Source organism: Oryctolagus cuniculus, chromosome 1 (assembly GCF_964237555.1).
Source record: "Oryctolagus cuniculus chromosome 1, mOryCun1.1, whole genome shotgun sequence".
Lineage (NCBI taxonomy): Eukaryota > Metazoa > Chordata > Mammalia > Lagomorpha > Leporidae > Oryctolagus > Oryctolagus cuniculus.
The window spans coordinates 122,531,084-122,548,557 of NC_091432.1; the positions used below are offsets into that span (position 1 = coordinate 122,531,084).

General features: G+C 54.2%; 1 protein-coding gene across 1 annotated transcript in view; it reads left to right on the forward strand.

Annotated features, from left to right (window-relative positions):
* KCNJ5 (potassium inwardly rectifying channel subfamily J member 5) overlaps positions 1 to 15,230 on the forward strand; it is a 32,373-nt gene extending 17,143 nt beyond the window's left edge. Inside the window, exons 2-3 of the mRNA XM_002708453.5 lie at positions 6,324 to 7,272; positions 10,787 to 15,230. Coding sequence (XP_002708499.2) covers positions 6,336 to 7,272; positions 10,787 to 11,109 — 1,260 coding nt within the window. The 5' untranslated portion in view covers positions 6,324 to 6,335 and the 3' untranslated portion in view covers positions 11,110 to 15,230. The remainder of the gene's footprint in view (positions 1 to 6,323; positions 7,273 to 10,786) is intronic.
* The last annotated feature ends 2,244 nt before the right edge of the window (positions 15,231 to 17,474 follow it).

The window sequence follows — 17,474 nt, forward strand, 5'->3', positions numbered from 1 at the left end:
TGGACGGTGTCCCATTCAGGGGCACAGGAGGAGGTGGAAGATGAAGAGCTGCGAAGGGCTTGTTGAGATGTAACGGGATTTGTTCAAGCCCGTGCCTCATCCCCGTCCTGCGGAGAGCCCGTCTCCTTGCTTTGTTCTCTGCAGAAGCTTCTACACAAATCCTAGGTTCAAAGAGGCACTGCTAGAATATAAACTATGGGAGGGCTGGGTCTGCATTAACCTGCTTCTCCCACATGGGCTGGACTTCAGTAGCTCCTCAATTAATGCTCACAGAATATCTGCATAAATTATAAGCCTGATTAAAGAAACTCATCTCTGTCGTCCCTGAAAATCCTTTTGAACTTACAGGCATGTGGCCCTGGAGGCCAGGGTTTCTAGGGTGCACATTTTGTTTATCCCTGGAAGAAATCTGGGTAATAGAGCTCCATGCCAGTCAGCTCAGTGCCTACCTTGCAAGTCGTCTATGCTGGGGTCTTGGATGGTTGACTTATGTGCCCTGTGCCTCGTCTTCTTCATCTGAAAAATGGGTTTTAGGAAGGCAGGCATTTGGCTCAGCAGTTAAGACTTCACTTGGAGTTTCTGGGATCAAGTCCTGGCTCTACTTCCAAACCAGCTTCCTGCTAATGCACCCTGGAAGGCAGTGGGTGATGGCTCAAGTAGTTAGGTCTCTCCCACCCACATGGAGACCTGGGTTGAGTTCCAGCCTTCTGGCTTCAGCTTAGCCCAGCTCCAGCTGTTGTGGGCAATTGAAGAGTGAACCATAGGGTGGAAGATATCCCTTTCTCTTTCCTTCTCTCTCTCTCTCTCTCTCTCTCTCTCTCTCTCTCTCTCTCTGCCTTTCAACTAAAATGAAAATAAGTATTTTCTTCAAAAAACATTCCATGGAGATAATGAAAGTTGGATATTACATTTCAATTCAAGGAGAGTCTATTAGCATACATGTACATTGATACTGATCATATATTCTTCCTGTGGATCCCTTGCATGATGCCCAGGGCTGAGATTTATATGAGGATCCTCCAAAATGTTGATAGAAAAGAGAATACAAAGATAAATTACTTTGGTGCCAAAAAAAATAAATTCATGTTTGCTTTTTTATACTATGTGTAGTTTTTTCATTTTCTTTTTAAAAAAGATTTATTTATTTATTTGAAAGGCAGAGATATAGAGAGGAGGAGGAGGAGGAGGAGGAGGAGGAGAGAGAGAGAGAGAGAGAGAGAGAGAGAGAGAGATCTTCCATCTACTGGCTCATTCCCCAGATGGTCACAATGGTTGGAGCTGGGCCAGGCAGGAGCCAGGAGTTTCTTCCGGGTTTCCCATGTGGGTGCAGGGGTCCCAGCACTTGGGCCATCTTCTACTGCTTTCACAGGCCAAAGCAGAGAGCTGGATCAGAAGAGGAGCAGCCGGGACTTGAACCAGCGCCAGTATGGGATGTTGGCTCTACAGGCAGAGGTTTAACCTTCTACACCACAGTGCCAGCTCCAATTTTTTCATTTTCAGTGTCCTTTTGAAGACCCCTCACAGCAGAGCAAGCTAAGGCAAATAAAGTTCAGATCAGCTCGGTTTTTGGTTGTTTTCGTACTGTAGGGCACGTTTGCTGGATGCTGAGCCCCAGAGGAAACCTTACCCTGGCGTGAATGAGGAACAGTCGGTGTGCACATGGAGAAGGAATCACGGCATCAGTCAGAAGCGACTGCCTTTACTTCCTGGTCCTGTCAAACAGGCGACGGTTCCAGGGCTGCACTGAGCTGTCCTAAGAAACAGTTCCCTGGGGGCCGGCACTGTAGCTTAGCAGGTAAAGCCGCCGCCTGCAGTGCCGGCATCCCAAATGGGCACTGGTTCAAGTCCCAGCTGCTCCAAATTCCAATCCAGCTCTCTGCTATGGCCTGGGAAAGCAGCAGAAGATGGCCCAAGTCCTTGGGCCCCTGTACCCATGTGGGAGACCTGGAAGAAGCTCCTGGCTTTTGAATGGCGCAGCTCTGGCCATTGTAGCCATCTGGGGAGTGAACCAACGAATGGAAGACTTTTCTCTCTCTCTGTCTCTCTGTCTCTCCTTTCTCTGTGTAACTCTGACTTTCAAATAAATAAATAAATCTTTAAAAATGGAAATTATAACAAATATTAAAAAAATAAAGAAAGAAAACACTTTCCTGTTTCTGGTACAGCACAAGGCTTTCTGTGACAAGAACATAGGAGAGTATGTTTAAAAATAAAGAAGGAAACAGTGCGGAAAATCAGCAGAAAGCTGTTCTCCCCAAAGAGCTGAAGGCGGGAGAATGTGCTTGCCCAGGTGCCCGGGCCGCTGACTCATTCTTGCGGGCACTGTGCCTGCCCCACCCAACACCAGCAGCTCGGACAGTCCCCCTCTGCTGATGGATCCCTGTGTGGGTCCCGCGAGCTCAGGACCTGGAGATCTGCAGCGTTTCTCAGGCCTGCATGCATGTCCATTGGGTTTTCAGGGAAACATCTGCACAGAGCCACATCTTGCTTGGGATTCCACAAGCAGCCCCATGCATGTCCCTCTTTGTTGCATTTATCATTATGAGCGCCCTGTGACAGAGCAGGGAGCAGGTGGCTCTGCAGAATGGAATGTGGCCAGTGGACGTCTGAGACAAATCATCCTTTGCATGACCCTTTGATAAGTTTTAAAGGTTACCTTCAAATGGCCGCAGTCACTCAGGTAGCAAAGGAAAACAAGTCCCAGGGCCATCTGCCATCCCAGGTTGGGGGAGCTCTGCCTTGGTTAACCAATGAGCCGGTTTCTTCATTGACTTATAGAACACTCACCCCGTTATTCTATCCGGGACACAGTTTCCTGGTGTGCTGTCCGGCTACACCCACAACTGGGGTTACCCCAAAAGTGATGGCTGGGCAGTTCCCACAAAGGAATACCTCAAACCACCCCCAAAATAGGGCTGATGTGTATTCCAAAGAAGGAAGCGCTAAAGGCCAAGGTGATCCCGAAGTGGCCAGCTGTCCTTGCGAGGGACACTGAGAAAAAGCCATCCTGCCCAGGTGTGTCTGCATCTAGGGGTCAGGCATGGCATTTACACAGGCCTTAAGGAATTGGTTTAGAGCCCGGGCTGACTTCTTTTTTTGTTTGTTTGTTTTGTTTTGTTTTGTTTTTGACAGGCAGAGTGGACAGTGAGAGAGAGAGACAGAGAAAGGTCTTCCTTTGCCATTGGTTCACCCTCCAATGGCCGCCGCGGCCGGCGTGCTGCGGCCGGCGTACCGCGCTGATCCGATGGCAGGAGCCAGGTGCTTTTCCTGGTCTCCCATGGAGTGCAGGGCCCAAGCACTTGGGCCATCCTTCTCTGCACTCCTTGGCCACAGCAGAGAGCTGGCCTGGAAGAGGGGCAACCGGGACAGAATCCGGCGCCCCGAGTGGGACTAGAACCCAGTGTACCGGCGCCGCAAGGCGGAAGATTAGCCTAGTGAGCTGCGGCGCCAGCCAACCGGGCTGACTTCTAAGAGCTTAACAACGTGTGCAGTCCTTCAGTGTTTCAGGCAATGGCCTAAACAAGTTTATCAGTGCCTGGAAATGCTCAAAGCTTCCGCTTGGGCTCAAGCATACAGCAGAGAACAGGCAGCTGGCTGGGTGACAGAACAGCCAAGACACCCCCATGTTTCTCAGCCAGGACAGAGAAAGAGAGAGAGGTCTTCCATCTGCTGGTTCACTCCACAATTGGGGAGCAATTGGCTGCAAAGGCCGGAGCTGTGCCAATCTGAAGTCAGGAGCCAGGAGCTTCCTCTACTTCTTATACATGGGTGCAGGAGCCCAAGGACTTGGGCCATCTTCTACTGCTTTCCCAGGCCACAGCAGAGAGCTGGATCAGAAGGGGAGCAGCCGGGACTCAAACCGGCGCCTACATGGGATGCCGGCCCTGCCGGTGGCTTTCCCTGCTAAGCCACAGCACTGGCCCCCACATATTTCTAGAGCGTCATTCTCCTCACCTGCAAGAGGCAGTGCTGTCAGCCAGCTTTGCTGTGAGTGACAAACGGGGCAGTGCGTTTAAATTTCTTGGCCGGCTCCGCGGCTCACTAGGCTAATCCTCTGCCTAGCGGCGCCGGCACACCAGGTTCTAGTCCCGGTTGGGGCGCCGGATTCTGTCCCGGTTGCCCCTCTTCCAGGCCAGCTCTCTGCTGTGGCCTGGGAGTGCAGTGGAGGATGGCCCAGGTGCTTGGGCCCTGCACCCCATGGGAGACCAGGAGAAGCACCTGGCTCCTGCCATCAGATCAGCGCGGTGCACCGGCCGCAGCGCACCGGCCGTGGCAGCCATTGGAGGGTGAACCAACGGCAAAGGAAGACCTTTCTCTCTGTCTCTCTCTCTCACTGTCCACTCTGCCTGTCAAAAAATAAAAATAAATAAATAAATAAATAAATTTCTTGCACAGTTGCCTGGTTCATGAATACTCAGAGGCTTAAGCTATTGTTATTCAGTGCAGAGATTCCCATGGTCTTTCCTCAGATCCTCAAAGTATTCTAAGTGGGTTGGAGCAGCAGAGCAGGGAAACAACACATTGGGTATCGCAGGTGTCTCGCTGTCTCCTTAGGGCATGGACTGGAAAAATGCTTCCCCGTCCCTTTGAAAACCTTGGGATGTGAACATCTTGCCCATTTCAATTTCTTAGAGGCCAGGGTATAACTGTATCAGATTTTTCCATGGTGGTTCTGCACGGCAATTTGTGATTTTGGTGAGTGCTCAGCCAGCCACAGGCGCCCTGTTCAGACAAGAGGAGTGACCACGTGGTGAATCAGACACGCTGCCTTTTCCTTTCTGTCTGCTGCTAAAAGATCCCAGATAAAAAGAAGGGAGACAGCAAGGCATAAAGGCAAGAGCACAGGCTTTGAGCCCGGCGAGCAGGTTTCAGATATCAGCTCTGCCACTTTCTGGTTTTGTGGCCTGGATCTCACTTACTCTTTTAACACTATGTTTTCCTGTATTCTCATCCATGTACTCATGAAGTACCTTTAGCGTACAGAGGATGAGGGGACCACAAAGACTTCAAGGAGGGGCCAGTGTTGTGGTGCAGCGGACTAATCCGCGACCTGCGTGTGATGCCAGCATCCCATATGGGTTTGACTCCTGGCTTCTCCTCTTCCAATCCAGCTCCCTGCTGATGCACCTGGGAAAGCAGCAGAAGATGGATCAAGGGCTTGGGCCCCTGCACTCTTGTGGGAGACTCAGAATTTCTAGCTCCTGGCTTTGGCTTAGCTCACCCCCAACCATTGAGGCCATTTGGGGAGTGAACTAGGGTGTGGAAGATCTCTGTCTCTCTCTGTCTCTGTCTCTGTCTCTCTAACTCTGCCTTTAAAATAAATAAATAAATAAATCTTTTTTTGAAAAAAAAAAAGATCATGAAAATGGAATTTAAAAATTTTTATCTTGGTACAAAAAATTGGAAATCTATGCAGAGTTTTTTTTTCACAATATACATTTTCCATGAACTTTTTGAAGACCCCCTTGTGTTGCCTAAATATGCTGTAGGTGCTTGGCATGTATCCGGGAAGAAAGCATACAGAAATATGGCCTTGAGGAATTTACATCTCAGTGAAGGAGAGAGGCCTACAAGAAAACACAGTGCATAAGCACACATCATGAATTGGGTATTCCAATATCTAACTCCAACGGGTTATGTGGTGAGCAAAGGCAATAACCCAAGAATATTACAAAGACCATAGTAGACTTTTATTAAATTGTTGTGATTATGATGTTTTCAATTGCCCCCAGAGTTCTTTAAATCCTTTAAGCACTTTATGTGTAGTTTGCATTCAGGGACTGTTCATGTATTCATTCAGCAAACAACTCTTTTTTAAAAAAAGACTGTATTTATTTATTTGAAAGGCAGAGTTACAAAGAAAGAGAGAGGCAGAGAGAAATCTTCCACCTGATGGTTCACCCCCCAAAATGGCTGCAACAGCATGAGCCAGGAGTTTCTTCCTGGTCTCCCACACAGGTGCAGGGGCCCAAGGGCTTGGGCCATCTTCTGCTGCTTTCCCAGGCCATCAGCAGAGAGCTGGATCGGAAAAGGAGCAGCCGGGACACGCACTGGAGCCCATATGGGATGCCGGCAAAGGATTAACCCACCAAGCCACAGGGCCGGCTGGTCCCCCGCAAAATCAACTCTTGAGCAACTGTTATGTGCTAGGATCCGTCCCTGGAATACGAACGAGCTGCCCTTGAGAATTCAGTCGGATGCCCTGCATGGCAGAGGGTCGGGGTGTGTGTGCGTGCGGGGTACAGGGAGGAGGGGAGAAACACTCCGGTGTTTCTGTGGCTGAGAACAGTCTACTCCACTCATGGTATCTTTTTTTAACTCAGTGTATCCCAGCTATGGCTGGCGACTCTAGGAACGCTATGAACCAGGACATGGAGATTGGAGTCACTCCCCGGGACCCCAAGAAGATCCCCAAACAGGCCCGCGATGACGTCCCCATCGCCACCGACCGCACGCGCCTGCTGACGGAAGGCAAGAAACCGCGGCAGCGCTACATGGAGAAGAGCGGCAAGTGCAACGTGCACCATGGCAACGTGCGGGAGACCTACCGCTACCTGAGCGACCTCTTCACCACCCTGGTGGACCTCAAGTGGCGCTTCAACCTGCTGGTCTTCACCATGGTCTACACCGTCACCTGGCTGTTCTTCGGTTTCATCTGGTGGCTCATTGCTTACATCCGGGGGGATCTGGACCACGTGGGCGACCAGGAGTGGATTCCGTGCGTGGAAAACCTCAGCGGCTTCGTGTCGGCTTTCCTGTTCTCCATCGAGACGGAGACGACCATCGGGTATGGCTTCCGGGTCATCACTGAGAAGTGCCCCGAGGGCATCGTGCTGCTCCTGGTGCAGGCCATCCTGGGTTCCATCGTCAACGCCTTCATGGTGGGCTGCATGTTTGTCAAGATCAGCCAGCCGAAGAAGCGAGCCGAGACCCTCATGTTCTCCAACAACGCCGTCATCTCCATGCGGGATGAGAAGCTGTGCCTCATGTTCCGCGTGGGCGACCTGCGCAACTCGCACATCGTGGAGGCCTCCATCCGCGCCAAGCTCATCAAGTCCCGGCAGACCAAAGAAGGGGAGTTCATCCCCCTCAACCAGACGGACATCAATGTGGGCTTCGACACCGGCGACGACCGCCTGTTCCTGGTGTCCCCGCTCATCATTTCCCACGAGATCAACGAGAAGAGCCCCTTCTGGGAGATGTCTCGGGCTCAGCTGGATCAGGAGGAGTTCGAAGTCGTGGTCATTCTAGAAGGGATGGTGGAAGCAACAGGTAAGGTGCTCTGTCCGCCGTGGCCACCGAGGCCCCTGCCCACACCGGGACCTTGGGCCACTGCGACCCCAAGAAGATGCAGGTTTGTGTCTGCGGGTCTAGAGACAGCACAGGGCACCCAGTCCCAAAACTGTGGTCCGAAGGGCACTGTTGCTCAAGCTGACAGTAACGCTGAGACTTCTCCAGGCGAGGTTCTAGACTTGAAACATATTTTAACTGCTTGTCTCCCCCCCCCCCAATAAAATAGTTTTCAGTTAAAGTACAGATGAAAGAAACACGGGCGGAGACAAGTTAAATTGTTTCCCCAAGAACAAGCACTAATGCCTAAATTGCAGAGCAAGGTACTGAACCTCAAAGTGCCGCACTGCCTTCCCCACCACAGCCTGGCACAGGTGCAACCCCCAAAAAGAGTTGTCTGATCAAATGACTTTGGTAAGCATGGGGTGACACAGAAGACCGATGCTTTCCAGTAGGGTGGCTTTGTATACTGTGAAGCTCATCAGAGAGGAGTGTGCCGCCTCTCCGGCACTCAGGACATCCACAGAGAATCCTGGTTCTGGAGAGAGCTATGGCCCAGCCCTGGGGGAGGGGCTCTTCTGGCCACGCCCACTCCCGAGCAGTCTGCCGGGCGCCTCCCTGCTCAGTGAACCCAGAGCAGGCTGGCTTGTTCCTGCAGTGCACAGTCACTCATGCTGGGCCGTCGGCTCTCACATACGCCCTAGAACGTGACCTCTACGTTCAGCCTGCTCCTCCCTGCTCAGGAGCTGACCCTCACAGGCCAGCCAGGAGCCTCCAATGTTCCTTGGTCATGTGGCCCTGGGAGCCTAAGGCCTGAGGGAGCCCAAGCCCGGGCTGAGAACCACCGTCCCCCTACCCACATTCAGGGCCAGTTCTCCCAGCTGGGAGCCCACCAGCAAAACCCTGCACCTGCCTTTCACTTCCTTCCCTCCTCTCACCTTCTTTCTCTTTCTATCACGGAGTAGACAGAGCAGCCAGAGAAGGCGACTTATAGAAAACTCACCCATGTTCAGAATGGCACATTTTTTAGAAGATGTATTTATTTATTTGAGAGGCAGAGTTACAGACAGAGAGAGGGACAGGCAGAGAGAGGGGCCTTCAATCCACTGGTTCACTCCCCAAATGGCCTCAATGGCTGGACCTGGGCCAGTCCAAAGCCAGGAGCCAGGAGTTTCTTCCAGGTCTCCCACATGAGTGCAGGAGCCCAAGCACTTGGGTCATCTTCTGCTGCTTTCCCAGGCCATAGCACAGAGCTAGGTTGGAAGAGGAGAAGCCAGGACCCGAACTGGTGCCCACAGGGGATGCTGGCACCACAGGTGGAGACTTAACCTACTACACCACAGCACACACCCCCCCTTTTAAATTATTTTGTTCTAATTATTGCACATAACAGTGAAGGGCTGGCTTCAGCCCCATTTTATACATGTGGATGCTGACTCTCCAAAAGATGGCACAGGTTGTCAGTGTTCACAATAAGGTTTTTCACTAAAATAATGGGGGCCTGTCTCCCAGGTGGCCAGCACATCTTTGTAGCCTTTGGGAAGCTGTTTCCTGGATGGGAGACTCAAAGGGGCATCCACAGACATTCCCGTTGTTCTGGAAGCAGTGGCATAGGATGGGGCTGCTAACGGACTTCAGGGACTGGTGCCAGAGGGGGCTGCTTGGCCATCTGCTGGGAGCCGGAGCCTGGCCAAGCAACATATGGTGACAGCCGCAGTATCCCCTGGGGCCAAGGACAGCCAGGATGCAGGAACCTTCCTCCTGCAGAGCTGGGGCCTCCCAGGTCACCCTGCCCTTGATCAGAGCATCAGCTGAGTTTGCATAGAAACCACAAAGGGGGACCCGGGTCAGAGACATGAGGATAAATGCTAAAGCCATGCTTGACCCTCTCCTCCTGTGGTCACCCTGGCTGATGCCGGCTGTGCAGCAGGGAGCGCCTGTGGTCCACACGCAGCAGCAGGAGCAGGCCCTGACCCGGCCCAGCTGGCTCCGTCTACGACATCTCCCTCAAAGTCAGTGGCCCAGAGTTGCCTTGTCCTAACTGCTTGACTTCCTCCCTTCCTGGGGAGGCCCACGAGGAGGGAGGGAGGCCTTCTGGCCACACATGTCTGACCTCAGTGCCTCGAAGGGTGTGGCCAGCAGGCTCACCTAGGCAAGCAGACGCTGCGCTGTCAGATCTAGGTTAGAACAGCAGCACTCTGCCATCGCCTACCTGCATTTGTGCAAGTTGATTAACTTGTCAGCACAATGAGGAGGGTCAGTCTCGGGTGCTGGGAGGACTCAGTGCCGAAATGAACACCAGATGTAACGGTGGCTGGAGACTCCTCCCAAACACGTTGAAGGGGGACAGGGGTTGTCGGTGGCCAGGGACACATGCAGGATCGCTTCTGCTGGGCAACCCGGGCCCCATCCCCCTGAGGGGGGACAGGAAGAAGAGCAGGAAAAGCCCAACAGGGACTCCTGTGGGAGGCCTGGCTCACTGAGCCCTGGGGGGCCTGCAGGCATCTGGCCTGGACCTGTAGACCTTGGGTGTCTACACCTCTGCTGAGGCTGGGGGCCAGTGAGCACTGAGAGGGGAGGCCTGCCTGGGGCGGGTGTCTCCTAAGAGCAGACAGGAGCTGTGAGCCCACCGTGTGTGGGGGTGCCAAGGCCCTGGAGCACACGTGGGTGGGAAGCCACCTTTGACCTGGGTCCGGGTTCCATGAGACTCCTCCCAGGCAAGGCTCCCAGTGGGCAGCTGCGGAAAGCGTCTCTCTCTGCTTCCAAAGAGCACGAGCCAGCACCTGGCAGGGCCAGAAGATTAAATACCAGGAGGCTGCTTTCCTGGGACTCTTAAGAACAGAGGCTTCCTCATCCATAAACAAAGCTTCCCTCCCTCTCTGGAGAGAAAACAGCACCTAAAAATAACACAGGCATGGCGAGGGCTGAGTGGACAGGGAACGGATGCATTGGAGCATCCTCAAATCGGGAAGCCAGGCTGTGTGTGTGTGTGTGTGTGTGTGTGTGTGTGTCTGCGGCTGCTATCCATATGTGTCTACTCACACAGTCCCCATACAGTCTCAACTCCCGGCAGCCTCACCTCTGAATTTCTCCTGCCTTCTCCTACCTCGGTCTTCTGGACCTAAATGCTTTATCAGTAGCCACGCCCTAGCCTCAAGCTATTTCAAAAGTGAATTCATCCTAGTCAGGGCAGTACTCCAGGATCATGTGAGGTGAGCTCTGATTTTCTGCCCCTATCATACCTTGAGCTCCTCCAGGACAAGTACTGTGTCTTGCCCAGCTTTCTATTTCCAGTGTGATTAGCATGAAGTGAACCTTCTGCAAATGCTTGATTGGGCGAACAGGAGGGACAGACGGATGGATGGATGGGTGGAAGGAAGGAAGGAAGGAAGGAGACAAGGATGGGTGGATGGATCGATCACTGGATGAATGGGTGGAAGGAGGGACAGACGGATGGGTGACTGTACCTTCATTTATTTGGCTTCTCTCTCTCCAGGCATGACTTGCCAAGCACGAAGCTCCTACATGGATACAGAGGTGCTGTGGGGCCACCGATTCACACCAGTCCTTACCTTAGAAAAGGGCTTCTATGAGGTGGACTACAATACCTTCCACGACACCTACGAGACCAACACACCCAGCTGCTGTGCCAAGGAACTGGCGGAAATGAAGCGGGAAGGCCGCCTCCTGCCGTACCTCCCCAGTCCGCTCCTGCTGGGGGGCTGTGCTGAGACGGGGCCGGATGCCGAGGCTGAGAAGGACGGAGAGGACGAGCCCGAGAGGCTCTGTGTCTCCCGGGAGACCAGGGGCTCCGTGTGAGGGGGCCACGTCCCCGAAGCCTCCCCTCCCCGGTTTCTGTGCACAAAGGCACTGCGGAGTCGGGGCGGGGGAGAGAGGAGATTGCTGAGTGAGCTTTGGTAGGGGGCCCAGGGGCTGTCAAGGCTCAGTGGGGGAGAAATAACTCATGCATCCCCCAGCTCAGGGCCTCCCGGAGCAGGTGGCCTCCTGCAGGGCACATCCTGGGCCCTTTGTGTCGCAGCCTCTGTCTGCACTGGCTAGAGGCCAAGCCAACCGGGCTTCCCCCACGATAGCAGGTGCAGGGTGGCCTCTGTCCTCTCTCTGTCGACTGATGCCCAGTCACTTCTCTTCCTGAGACTCCTCAGAGACCTCCCCAAGGACTGACAGCTGCAAGGGGCTCCCCCTGCCCTCTTGCTATGACCTGAGGCTTGTGGGTTCAGAGAGGAGGGGGATCTGCCTGGTAAGATGGCAGCTCCAACCTCTGGCCTGGGGTGAGCTCATGGAGCCTTTGTGGCTCAGGTCCATCCAAGTCCTGTAGGCAACCCCTTTGAAATCTGAAGCCAATGGCATCCTGTTGAGAGCCACAGAGCACAGGGTCCTTGGTTGTCTCTGCCACCTGCCCAGTGAGCGTGTTTCCCCACTGCTGTGTCTGCGTGCCTACTGTCACCCTCCAGACGCTGGATCTCCCTAGAGTGAGTCTTAGAAGGGGGCCTGGGCCCTTCGCACCATGGCCTGCACCTCCCACCCAAGGGAGAGCCTCAGCAGTTGGCTTTCGTCCTGTCCTTCATGGCCCAAGATCCACAGCACACCTCTAACCGGCTCTGTCCTGTTCTCTCACAGTCTCAGAGCCTGTGGTGTGAGGGGGGAGAAAGCCGAGTTACAGAGGGCAGGGTGGGCGGGGGGAGGGGGGGACACACAGAAAGAAAAGCCACAGCGGTCTGAAAATAAGCATATGCCCCGACACAGCCTGAGCTCAGGGTGCTCACCTGTGCTGTCAAGGTGAGCAACAGGACATGAGGCAGTGGTGACAGGTGACAGACAGGTGTCAGGGAAGGACTCCAGGGGATGAGCACACACAATGCAAGATGGGACAGGAGCTAGCTTAAACCCTGGCCTCACTGCCAGGCCCAGGTTGAACCACGCTCCTGGGCTGGGTGAGAAGCCCCTGGGTTTCCCTTCTACCCGGCAGGAGGCCTGGGCCAGGCAGGACAGGGGCAAGGCCCAGGGAAGGAGGGGCAGGCTGCGTCCTCCCACCCTGGAAATGGGGTCCGGGAGGCACATGTTAAGAGAAACAGATTAGAGAAGAGCCTTGACATGGATGTCATGGGCTTTGGTTTTCCAGTCTGGAAGTCCAGGGAGCAGTCTGGAGACAGGCGGTGTAGACCGCAGGGACTGAGACGGCCTCCTGCTGGGCTGCCTTGGACTGGCAATAAGCATTCCCGCGTTCCCAGCCACACGGCCTCACACAGCCATGGCTCCCCTGGCCTCTGAAGACAGAAGCCTCATCCTGTCCAGGTCCTGGAGCACTTTCCCAGGGGGCAGAGGCAGAGCCACAGTAAGACAGGGCAAGGGGACAGCGTGTGGAGCCCAGGCCCCACACCCTCAGGCTAGGTCTTCTAGGTCCTGGGGTTGGTGAGAAGAGGAGGGCGGCGGCCTGGGATGAGACCTGCCCGCCTCTCAGGAGAGGGTCTCTGTGCTTAGCACATGGCTGTGACCTTGAGAGCAGTGGGCATGTGGGGCCTTCCCGCCAGGGGCAGGGCTTGGAGGGAAGGGGTAAGGGACTGGCACCCCACCCTCAGGGGAAAGGGAGGCAGGCAGCAGACCTGCACCCACTGGGGGAGCCAATGCCATCAGGAGTCTAAGGTGGGCGCCCACCAGCAAGCTTGGATGCCTTGGTTGCAATGTAGAGGAACCACAGCCCAGCTCCTGGGTGAGGGCCAGCACCCTCGCCTCCACCCAGGCTCCCCAGATCCAGGCCTACCCAGCAGGCCTATTTCTACACCCCGTTGTTGCCAGACCTAGAACTGGTCGGAGTCAGACGCAGTCAGTGCCCACCGGTGACAACCCCAGGGAGGTGGCCAGGTGAGGATGGGATGCCATGGCGACAGCCACCCTGGCAGCTGGACATTGGCCAGGTTCCTGATTCACACTGGCCTCTGTGTACCATTCTGCAACATCCCCTACCTGGCCAAGGAAGGCACCCTTCACCTCTCTAACGCTGCTGGGGCCTCCAGGAGTCAGGGCCAAAGCACACCCGTCAGCACACTCTAGGAACTCCAGAGGCTGCAGAAGCGGAACAGATCAACACAGCGCTGTCCCGAAACTCCCCAGGCCAGAGCCCGCCAACACAGGGATTAGTAAACTATTAATCTCCATGTGCCAATTCTGCTTCCTGGCGTGGAAAGAAGTGACAGTACAAGAAGGCAGCCCCTGGTATCCCAAGCACACCCTGTGCTGGACGACCAGTTGCTCCAATCAGAGTTTGGAACGTTCTCCTATCCTAGAAGTCCTGGACTAAACATGGACTTACCAGATGCTAAGTCTGAGGGCCGCCAGCCTTTCGGTGGGTCACGTCCCAACACTGCCCCTCCGTGCAGACCCCCTGTGGGGTGTGGCCCTCCGCAAGGGATTGGCTCTGCGCTTGTCACTTTGCATGGACCAATGCGAGTGGAGCCAGGCTTGGAGACCGGGTTGCTGGTGATCCCCACAGACCTCAGCATCTCCAGCATTTCCCAAAGTTCATCTGTGAGACCCCGCAAGTGCCGACTTCCTGCCTTAACATCCCCGCCTCTCCTGTCTGGAAAGGCCCACTACCAGGGAGAAGCCTCCAGGACCCCAGAAGAAAAGCTTGCCCCATGGCCGGTGCCGTGGCTCACTTGGCTAATCCTCTGCCTGCAGCGCCGGCACCCTGGGTTCTAGTCCCGGTTGGGGCGCTGGGTTCTAGTCCCGGTTGCTCCTCTTCCAGTCCATCTCTCTGCTGTGGTCCGGGAAGGCAGTGGAGGATGGCCCAAGTGCTTGGGCCCTGCACCTGCGTGGGAGACCAGGAAGAAGCACCTGGCTCCTGGCTTCGGATCGGCGCAGCACCGGCTGTGGCGACCATTAGGGGAGTGAACCAACGGAAGGAAGACCTTTCTCTCTCTCTCTCTCTCTCTCTCTCTCTCTCTCTCACTGTCTAACTGCCTGTCCAAAAAAAGAAATGAAAAGAAAAAAAAGCAGTTCTCCCCTTCTCCACCCATCAGCACCCCTGCAGGCCAAGGTGGGTATTGCCCATGACTCTCCCAGCAGATGCTACCCACCAGCCTCCTGCACAGCCAGGGAGCCCACTGGTCTTCATTCCTACTGCTTTGGGTCATTGCCTAGGACAGCTGCTCTTGACGGAGGAGAGGAGCCCCTGTGTGTTCGGGGAGTCCCTTCTCTATTGGTGATCTGGAGCAAATGGTCCCCATTTTTCGTAGCCCTTACTCCATGGCCTCCTTCCTGCCGGCCTCAGTGGCGTGTCTCAGGGAAGGGGAGCATCACAGAAACCTAAACTGCTTGCACTGAAGTTGCCAAAAAGACAAGAGTTGCTGTTGCTGTCTAAGCCTGAGTCCGGACTCATCTCTGCAGTGTCCCTTGGCCTGAGCACCTGTTGTGTGCCTGGCGGCAGGCTGGCGTCACCGTGGTGCGTGACCTTGATTCTCAAAACACTGCAGAGAAGCACACAGTAGCCCCTCGGTACTAACAAGACAGCCGCAGTTCAGAGAGGTCCATGCTTTTGCTCACGGCCACAGATAATGAGACAAAGCTTTGGTGCCAAGCTCCTCCCAAGCACACACAAGGGGCCACCAGGTTGCATAAACATCGCTGTCTGCAGCAAGTCACGGGCTCCGCAGCAGGACCAGGGACAGCCCCTCCTCTCCCCGCGGCACCACGCTGTGGCAGGATAATTGGGAAGCACCTTTTTCTGGTTCCCAGAGAACTAATGAGCTGTGAAAAGAGATCCGATGGGGAGGAATCACTTTGCTCGGCTTCGTGCTTGCTAATGACATCTCCTTAAATTGCTGTGTCAAATCTCTTTCTCTCCGTGTAGGATTTGTCAATCTTATGAAAAAGAACACCACCGCACTGCTACAGATTCACCCAATAAAATGGATTTGGCCTTACAGGATTCTTTCTCATTTTAAATACATGGCCACTGCTTTCCCAAGAAACAAACTCACTGCCGGTTTCAGTAAATGTGCCCTTTTGTTTTCATCAGACTGAAAAATGCGATCTTAACATCCGGACTGATGCTGAGAGGGTCAAACGGGCAGAGGTGGGGAGGAGAGGGGTGGGCGGGGACAGGTCCACCAGGTGTCAGGGCTCAGCCTCTGCAGAGCAGGACAGCAGCAGGTGCAGAGGATGCGAGAAGGGAGGGTTCTCACACTCACACCTTCGTTCCACCCCCCGATCACACTCATGCACTTCAGTGTCCAATATTCACAGTCCACACTACCTAACCCTATCCGCGGCCATTGGTTCTTCATTATTGTGACAAAAATCTCGAGGCTGGGTACTTACAAAGATGGAGGTTGGGGGAGGCATTTGTCCCGGCATTGAATACGACAGTTAACACGCCCATCTCCCATAGCAAAGTGCCTGGGCTCCAATCCCAGGTCCACTCCTGATTCCAGCTTTCTGCTAATGCACATCCTGGGAGGTGGTGGTGATGCTTCAAGTAGCTGGTCCCTGCCACTCGTGTGGCTGATTGAGTTCCTGGCTTCTGGCTTTGGCCCGGCCCAGCCCTAGCCCCAGCTATTGCAGCTGTTTGGGCAGTGACCCGGTGGAGGGGAGCTCCACCTCTACCTCTCTATGTCTCTTTCTTTCCTGCCTCTCAAATATGTACAAATAAACAACAAAATGAATAGCAGTTCATTTGGCTACAATTTTGGAAGCTGAAAATCTAATCCTTAGGTACCAGTTTTTGCAAGAGCCCCACAGTGGCCAGAACCTGCTAACTTGCTATGGGGAGAGATCACAAGGCCAGACAGGAAGCCAGAATGGGGGTGGGTGGGACCAATCTCACCACTCCCCACAAGGCCACACCTCTTAAAGGTCCCACCACCTCTCAACACAATCACACTGAGGACTGAGCTCCCAATGTATGAATGCTCGGGGAATGCAATGAAACCATGTCCAATTCCTATCACTAAGTCATGAGTAACTTTGAAAATGCCCATTTTGGGAGTCTCTGGACTGGTGATCTACATTCGTGCTACAAGTGCCCCAAATGTTACAGGATGGGGTAGAGCAGAGGGTGAGGACAAGGAGACCATGACAGTTGACACTGGCAGAGCTGTGGAGCCTTCGGGGCAGACCATGGATGGCCACTGGAAATGGCGCGAGCAGCAGAGGATGGGGGGCTGGCTTCTCTTCTTCCTTAGTTGCCCACTGATGGCCCTGGAGCATCCAGACTGACAAGCAGGCTCACTGAAGAGCTCTCACTCCAACCTCTGTGGAAGGTCTGGCAGCTCACCCACGCTAGGACACGAAAGGAGATGCAATACCATGAGGTGGGAAGGGCTGTGCCGCCCTGTGGTTTGTGGGGCTGTTTCCTGCACCTGACCCAGCAGCCCACCAGAGCTTCCAGATAGATAGGAGGTGCCCAGTCTTTCCTGGCAGCACTGACAGTGAAACCGCCTCCATGCGGGGCTGAAAAAGAACTGACTCCTGCATGCCAGGGAGCCTGGGGAATGGCTGGAGGTTGCTCTGCAGGGAAGCCTCTCACCCTGGGACTGTGCTACAAATGCTGTCCCAGGTCCGAATGGAGGCACCAGCACAGGGGGAGAAAAGTGTCTAAAATGGGCACATTTGCCAGTGAGGTCTGGATTGTAATTTAGGGAAGGAGACCTAAATACACACACCTAATAAAAAGCAAAACCCTAAATGTTTCTCTTAGAAAAACTCAGCCCACGGGCTGGCGTGGTGGTGCAGTAGGTTAATCCTCTACCTGCGGCACCAGCATCCCATATGAGCACCGGTTCTAGTCCTGGCTGTTCCTCTTCCAATCCAGCTCTGTGCTATGGCCTGGGAGAGCAGTGGATAATAGCCCAAGTCCTTGAGCTCCTGCACCTACATGGGAGACCTGGAAGAAGCTCCTAGCTCTTGGCTTCAATCAGCCCAGCTCTAGCCATTGCAGCTATTTGGGGAGTGAACCAGCAGATGGAAGACCTTTCTCTCTGTCTCTCCCTCTCACTGTAGCTCTACTTCTCGAATAAATAAATATTTAAAAAAATAAGAAAAGAAAAACCCAGCCCAGCCCAGGAGATCCACTCTGCTAGTGCCCCCAGAAGACCAGCACCCCCACTCTCACGCCAGATGCCTCTTCCCACCCCATTCAATCCAGCTGGGAGGCCTGTTGACAACTT